This window comes from Triticum aestivum, chromosome 1D (assembly GCF_018294505.1).
Source record: "Triticum aestivum cultivar Chinese Spring chromosome 1D, IWGSC CS RefSeq v2.1, whole genome shotgun sequence".
NCBI classification, from domain to species: domain Eukaryota; kingdom Viridiplantae; phylum Streptophyta; class Magnoliopsida; order Poales; family Poaceae; genus Triticum; species Triticum aestivum.
In genome coordinates, this window is record NC_057796.1 from 343,494,708 (window position 1) to 343,502,712 (window position 8,005).

Consider the following 8,005-nt stretch of genomic DNA (forward strand, 5'->3'; position numbering starts at 1 on the left):
TGGCCCCAGAGGCTTCTTAGGGAGCATTGTGCCTCCACACCGCTCTAACGGAGACGTACTTCCCCTCAAAGGGAAGGAACTTCGGTAACACATCCTCGTCTCCATTGGCTCCGCTTTTGGTTATCTCTCACCTTTACTTGAGCAAGCTCATATTGTGTTGTATTCTTTGCTTGCTTGTGTGCTTGTTGTTGTTGCATCATATAGGTTGCTCACCTAGTTACATATCTAGACAACCTACTTTGATGCAAAGTTTAATTTGGTAAAGAAAAGCTAAAATTGTTAGTTGCCTATTCACCCCCCCCCCCTCTAGTCAACTATATCGATCCTTTCAACCGGTGGTGCTTGAACTTGCCACGGGTGTTCATTTTAGTGCCTGAACTTGAAAAATATGTCGAACTGGTTCTAAAACTTGACGTGAACGTGCAAATACGGTGCTAATCCTGTCCGTAAACATAAAGCGCGTCGACGTGGCATCGTATATGGCTGATGTGCCATTGACATGGCGTGGGGCCCATTCGTAGCTACAAACAAAATTACTTGAGTACTATATATGACTCTATGACTAGTGGGGCCGCATGTCAGTAACTAAGAAAATCAACATAGAAATGCACTCCACAAGAATCGAACCTGCAATATGACGTTGGGGCGATGCTTGCACTGGCCACTCCACAAATATGTTTTGGTGACAACGATATCCCGACCCTTTGGCGGAGCCAGAAAAAATGTATCACCAGGGCCAAGTGCTCTTAGAACTGATTAGGGAGAGCCAAACTATTGAAAAACTGTTTTTTAGCATCAAATCATCACTATTTTCCACTGTTCATTAGCGAATATGCACTAAATCCCAAATGTTAGGGGGACAGGCCCCCTGCTATCCCCTGTCTCCGCCACTGCTGAGACCTAATGTATTTGAATAAAAATCTCTTGTGTACATAAATGGGCTGCAACTAGTAGCCCATTTGCACAAGTTTTTTTAATGTAAAAGGTATGTAAGTAATAATCATAATTATATAAGGTTAGATTTAAATATTCATGTGTTATTAATAATTACCTCATGCTACACAAATATCCGTGTGTACAAAAAATAAATGTATAGAGGTAAGCAATAAAATAACTTACTAAATAAATTTTTTCCTATAATTTTAGAAATATTAGCTTATTATTTAGAAAATAATATTTTAAATACAATCCATGAGTGTTTAAAACTGTTTGTAAACAAACATATAAATTATACTGTCATGGATTATATTTAACAATAGTATAAGGACATTCAAAATATATAGTCATGAAATAATATATATGAATTATAACAATGCTTGTATATATAAATAATTCATTTTCTTTAGACTAAAGTTTGTAAATATTTTTTAGTTATTCAAACATTTGAATAATTATATGCATATTTAAATGTTTTTATTTATAAATATTTTAAACAGTTATGTATTATATTAAAAAATATTTTCTAAAAATTACAGGAACGCTTTTTTGTAATTTATTTTATTTCGTTCCTCTATATATTTATTTTGTGTGCACACGGAAATTTGTGTAGTATGAGGTAATTGTTAATAACACATCAATATTTGAATCTAACTTTTATTATTATGATTATTATTTGCATACTTTTTATATATATTTATAAAAATAACGAGTGTAAATGGGCCACTGGCTGCAGCCCATTTATGCGCGTTAAGTTGGAGAGGCCATTGTTGTCATCAAAACTTGTTTGGTATATTGTCTCAAAAAGAAAAACTTGTTTGGTATAGTGCCTAGCGCTGGTTCGATTCCTGTCCAGCCTAATTTTTCCATGTAAGTTTTTGTAACGTACTGACACGCGGGCTCACTAGTCATATAGAGATGTATATATTTTTCTTCCTAAATACTACTTGTTAGTGCAGCTGCGCTATTTGGTTGCAGCGAGCGCACCAGTCTAAGCCGTTTGATCCCAGTTTTTTAATGCAATTGCATTGCTATTAGTCCCCTGCGTTTCAAAAGACGATACCTGACAAAATAGAAAAAGTACCTGGTCGGTTGGTCCCCCCGCGTCTTCACGTTCCCCTCCGCCCCGCTATTCAACAAGATCCCCAGTGTATGCATTTATTTGGTGCTTCAATTTTTTTTAAAATCCGTAACTTTTGACTCGAGCGTCAAAATTCAATTCTGTTTTCGCCATTGTGTTTGTCGCGATGAGTTCTTCAAAACTAGATCCCATATTGGTACGTTTCCGCAAACTTTTTTTAAAGCAACTTTGGATGCTATGCAGGCAACTTTAGTGCTATAAAGAAGCAACTTCTTATTAGTATTTGTAGTATGATTGCATATCAATGAAAATCCCTTGAAATTGACTACCATTACTACCAAGTTAAATACCTTCACCCTTTAAGTTTCCTATCATAACTAGCTTCGTCGTCAAGTTCATAGTATTGTAGGCAACTTAGTTTTCAAGGTGGGTCAACATTATCCTAAGGTGGCTACCATGACTAGCTAGTAGCTTAACATCATCCTTAGTTGCATACAACTTAGTTTGATATATAGGTGACTTTGGACCTAAGTTGCTAACGCTACTGAGCGTGCACTTGTGGGCTAGCCAGGTCACGAGTGTTGATGAGAAGTTGCATAGGGGGTAATGACAAGGTGACGGATTAGACAATTGCCCACAAACCTATGCAAATTCTTAATTTTCGGTCGAGTAATCTGCAAAAATCATTTAAATCTTTAGATATAATGATTAAAAACACACATGAGTTGGCTAGCCAGGTCAAAACTAAACTTCATATGGATATGTTTCTTTGATGTTTTTTCAAAATCAACTGTGACGCTAGATCAGTCAACTTTAGTACTAAATAGAAGCAACTTCACTCCTAAAAACAACTAATTAGCAACAATAAGCAACTAACAAATAATACAAAACAACTTCGAAACAGAGGTGGATAATATCACATCACCTTCGTAAGCACATTTCCTTCGATAAGAGGCAACCTTAGTGCTAAAAGCAGGCAACTTCACTACATTTTGTGTCCTAATTAATTTATGTAACATTCTCCTAACTTCCTCATCGGTACTTCTAAGTTGTCTATTGTTCATGCTCGTATGTCGTCATTGTTTCTAAATGGCCTATAATACTACGATGTCGTCTACCGATGATGCTCTTGTGTCTGCTATTGCTAGTTATGGTAGACAACATGATGGTGAATCTTGGCCACTTCAGAGTGTTTGTAGGCAACTTAGAAAAACAATGATAAACAACTTCATAATATTGTAGGCAACTATTTTTGCAAAGTTAGGCAACTGAGAAGCAATTGTAGGCAACTAATTACCAATAGCAGGCAACTAGGCATCAATATAGGCAGTTTATATCATTTATAGGTAATTAACCATCAACCGTAGGCAACTAAGCATCAACAATAGGCAATTGAGCAGCCATGATATGCAAGTTGGTACAATGTTACCAAACTCACAGATACACATAGTGCAGTGAAGTTGCTTTGTATGTAGAACTATAGATGCCTTATGTTTTGTGTGACATTTCTCGTTTTTACATAAACCAACCTAATAGTCGGTCCAACTAGGCCAAAAAGAAGAAGTTGCTTCCCTATAGCACTATAGTTGCCTCCATTGTATCCAAAGTTGCTCTCAAAAAAAAGTTTCACGAAACCTACTCATATGAGATCTAGTTTTGAAGAACTCGTCGTTAGAAATCTGATGGTGAAAACAGAATTAGATTTCGATACATGAATCAAAAGTTATGACTTTTGCAACTTTTTAAACCCCCAAATAAATGCACGTGGGGACAGGATTTATGCTGATCCAATCGGCACCCATGTGCGCTACGGAATGTTGCCAAACAATTTCCTTTTTAGCGTAGACAGCTTGACACAAGGACATGCACTTACTATATACGGCGGTGCGCTCCAGACAACAAACGAGCGCAGCGGGGCTCCCTAGCCACGTTCATTTTTCTTTAACACAGTACATACGCAAGCGCTCAAATAAACGCGCATACACTCATCCCTATGAACGCATACACGCACACCCTACCCCTATGAGCACATCCAAAAGACTGAGCCGGCATATTATCTTGAAATTTTACGAAGTCACCGTACGCGCCTCGTAGTCGATGGGAACGTCTCCTCCCACTGCAAGTGTATCATCAGAAATCCTAAAATAAATCTAGGATAAATGCGAGCACCAGGACTTGAACCCTGCTGGGCTGGAGATGTATAGTACATTCAAGTAATTCAGTTTTGTAGCTATAAGTGGGTCCCACGTTATGTCAGTGCCACATCGTCCATATACGATGCCACGTCGACATATTTTATATCTACTGATGAGATTAGCACCGTGTTTGCACGTTTATGCTAAGTTTTAGAACTAGTTGGGCGTATTTTTAAATTTAAACACTAAAGTAAACATTCATGGCAACTTGAAGATGCATAGATAAGAAGTTTTCTGAAAAAAAAAAAGTTGAAGCACCAATGATACGTCTAAGAAAGGTCACTGTAGCTTCATAACTTCCTGCTGCAAGTCAGTGGATCCGGTTCCAACAGACGCAAGAGCCGAGTTGCGCTGCGCCACACTTCCTTCCGCACGAGCCAGGCACGTTCCGCTTGCGCGCGGCGCCGGAACGACAAAGGGGTGCCGTGAACGTGATGGCCGCTTCGCTGGCTGCCTCGCTCTCCTTCCCGCCGCGCGGCCACCCGGCCCCCTTCGTCCGGAGCGCCCCGTTGGCGTCGCCGCGGCGAGGCGCGGGCCGCCGCACCCTCCCCGTCCCGGCGCACGCCGGCGGGGACGGCGGCGGCGAGGGGGGCGCGGAGAGGATACTGGACCCGCTCGCCACGCCCTTCCAGGTCCTCGGCCTCGACGCCTTGGCCGGCTACTCCGCCGCGCAGCTCAAGGCCGCCTTCCGCGCTCGGGTAGTGTACTTGCTCCTTGTTGCTCAGTTCGCGCCCTCTCCGAAACAGCTCACTTTACCGAGCTCGTGCAAGGAGGACGTCGTTAGCAGCGACTTGACATTGTGCGTTCTCGTTACAGGTGAAGGAATTTCATCCTGACGTTTGCAAGGACACGGAGAATGCAGATTTAATAATGAGGCGAGTACTGGAGGCCTATGAGGTAATCGTGTTCGCTAGATGCCTGAATACAGCGACCATTACAAAGTAACAGGACCAGGTGTGGCCTTAAGGCCAGAGTTGCTGAACTTGTTGCTTTTGAATTTGTAAGAATACCCTACTAGTTTGTGATCTTTTGTTCATTTCTTGCACTGCAACACATCTTTACAGGAGGGTCTGGTGTACTTGTGTAAACATTGCCACTTTTTTTTTTGAGAAACATAATTTATCGCTAAAAGAATCAGCACCCCTGAAAGAACTCGATGGCGTAATGCAGGGACATATAGTTATTAACAAAAATAGAATTTATGTAGACTTGTATGTATTCAGTTCTGTTTATTTCTTACTTTTCACCCTTCTGCATCTACAATCAAAGTGTTTAAAATCATGTCGTTATCAAATAACTCAACATTATCCTTTAGATGATCATTTCCTTATTTTCACCTTCCGTTTACATGTTGCTATTAGTCACACTGCTTCGTTTCACACAGATGTTATCTGGCAACATGGGAATGATGCTTGAAAGGTAGTAAATTCTTTCATGAGCTTGTATTTTAACATATGATGCAATGCTGATTGGAACATTTGCTTCCTTCCATAGATTGGGTCGCAAGTCATATCAGCTATTTGTCATGACAATCTTGAATATGTTCCAAGTACAGTGGATGAAGCAGTGATTCTAGTGTCCGGGGATATTTATAAGTTAAAATGACCCTATATAGTAAAATTTTGAAACATGTATAGTTGAAGGAATGAATTGTCAAAGGCTGATCAGGAAATGCTACAGTTGTACAGAGGTTGCCTGAGAATAATTTGTGAAAAAGGGAAGGGAATATATGTGGGTTACTAGATGCTAATGAGGTTTAAGGTACATCGACCAGTAAATCTACTCAATACAAACTGGCTGTGTCATGTCGACTTTACAGTCTTTGTAGGCATCTAAATACTACAAGAAACAGTGATTTCTGCAACTCTGCACAAGTTTAAAAATATTCTCAGCAAAAATCAACTCATGTGTATACATTGGAATGTTGTGCAGGAACAATGTTGACCCATTTGATGAACCTGAGTGTGAAGCTCGCGACATATTTGTCAATGAGCTCCTTTGTATTGGCACTGGTACTTATCGCATCATATTGTTTCTCTTCAGTTGGTGTGAAGGATGTGGTTTAGGGCTAACTAAATACAGTGTTTGCATTGGCACTGAGAAACTAAACTTTACTGAAGCAGATCTTTTCTCCGATAACCCTAACTTTACGAGATTTATGTCCTGCTAATTGATCTACTACTACAAGATATGCTGTCTTCAGAATTTAAACAAATACACTGTTGTTTTACTAAGGATCTGTACGCCGTTAATATTGCGTGTATGGGTTGAAGCCACTGAGTTTGGCCGGTTTCCTTGTTTTGGAGTTAACATATATCTTTTCACGGAGGAGCACACTGTAAATGCATGTACAACTTGACATATTTTGGCAGCTTGATCTGATAACTGAGAAAAAAATGATATCTTCTGCAGGATGCCCATATTCTTGTGTTAAAAGGGCACCTCATGCATTTGCATTTGCAGATGACATTGGTACAGCTCGTGCAATATCTCAAGGTAGGTTGAACATTGCCATTTGACTTGATTGGAAACTTCCATAGTATATCATCTGCCAGTGAATTCTTCGCAGACAGCTTGTGCAATACTCCCATCTCAATCCTTTCTGTTTTCTATGAAATGATGTACCCTTTTATTTTTCAGGTAATGGTGACGATTACCCTGTCCAACTTGCTGTTGGGCAGTGTCCGAGAAAGTGCATATACTATGTGACACCTTGCCAACGTACTATTTTGGAGGAAGTTCTTGCTAGGTAAACATTACCATCTGAACTGAGATATCTTCAGGGTTTACTAAAAGTGATATGTACCTACATATCACTTTTACTCCTCTTTCATAGGTTTCCTCTAATTCCACATTTCATCTTATCTACCATTTTCTGTCGATTAGCATGTCAAAAAGAGCAAAAGAGCTTCCTTAGCTCGTCTTGCAAGTGAAACATTGTTATTTTCAGTCGATCACAATTTTCAGCAGAAAACTACAGGCTACCCGAGATATACATCAGTAGTTGCATGTATTCCCTACCCACAAAACCTGTGCTAATCTCTCTTCCCCAATGCGGATGTATGCCACAGCATATTGATGACGCCATGGGACCTCTCTGAAGCAGCAGTTCTGGATTCGCTCACGTCGAAAGCAATGTTTGAGAATAACAGGTACAGGAAGCCCAAAAGAGAAGCAAAATCATCTTCTGACTATGTTGATTGGATGTGATCTGCTCCTGAAGAACAACCAAACACTGGCAGTCCCGACCAGATTGTTTAGTCGTATGCTATGATGAGCATATTGGTGTAGTCTAGTGTGTAGTGTATATATATTGTTGCAGTATAGAGGGCAAAGCAAAAATAATAACCTGAAATTGGCAAAGTATACTGTTTGTTTTGTGTATAGAATGGAACTGGCTGTGCGTGGAAAAAGGCCAGAAATTCATAGTGGGTTTCAAAGTGTTTTTCTGTATAGTAGACAATGGACTTATACCAGAAATTTGGAGTTGTATCTGTACAAAAATACAATGTTAAAAGAAATTCAACAAAAAAAATCATGCATGTTAATGTTTGAGTCTGCTATTCGTATGTAATTTTGCTGGCAAAAACAATAAGTTTTGTGCTCTTTGCAGAAAAAGACAAGTTAGTAAGGAAAAAATGATTTCTTGGAATTGTTTTTAGTTTTTAAAGTATTTTTTTAGATTTTACTGTCCACCCATGTGTAGGTGGATCCAGTTGTAGGTGTTTAGCCTTTCTTTTATTTGTTCCGTATTGTGTACAAATTATCTGAACGGATCATAGTCCTTGTAATT

At 39.5% G+C, this 8,005-nt stretch overlaps 1 protein-coding gene across 1 annotated transcript; it reads left to right on the top strand.

The window, feature by feature from the left end:
- The first annotated feature begins 4,539 nt into the window (after nucleotides 1-4,539).
- On the top strand, nucleotides 4,540-7,767 carry LOC123181928 (uncharacterized). The gene is made up of 7 exons (XM_044594337.1): nucleotides 4,540-4,910; nucleotides 5,029-5,109; nucleotides 5,597-5,631; nucleotides 6,145-6,224; nucleotides 6,625-6,708; nucleotides 6,853-6,961; nucleotides 7,284-7,767. The coding sequence occupies exons 1-7, from the start codon at nucleotides 4,647-4,649 to the stop codon at nucleotides 7,420-7,422; spliced, it is 792 nt and encodes a 263-aa protein (XP_044450272.1). The 5' UTR covers nucleotides 4,540-4,646; the 3' UTR covers nucleotides 7,423-7,767.
- The last annotated feature ends 238 nt before the right edge of the window (nucleotides 7,768-8,005 follow it).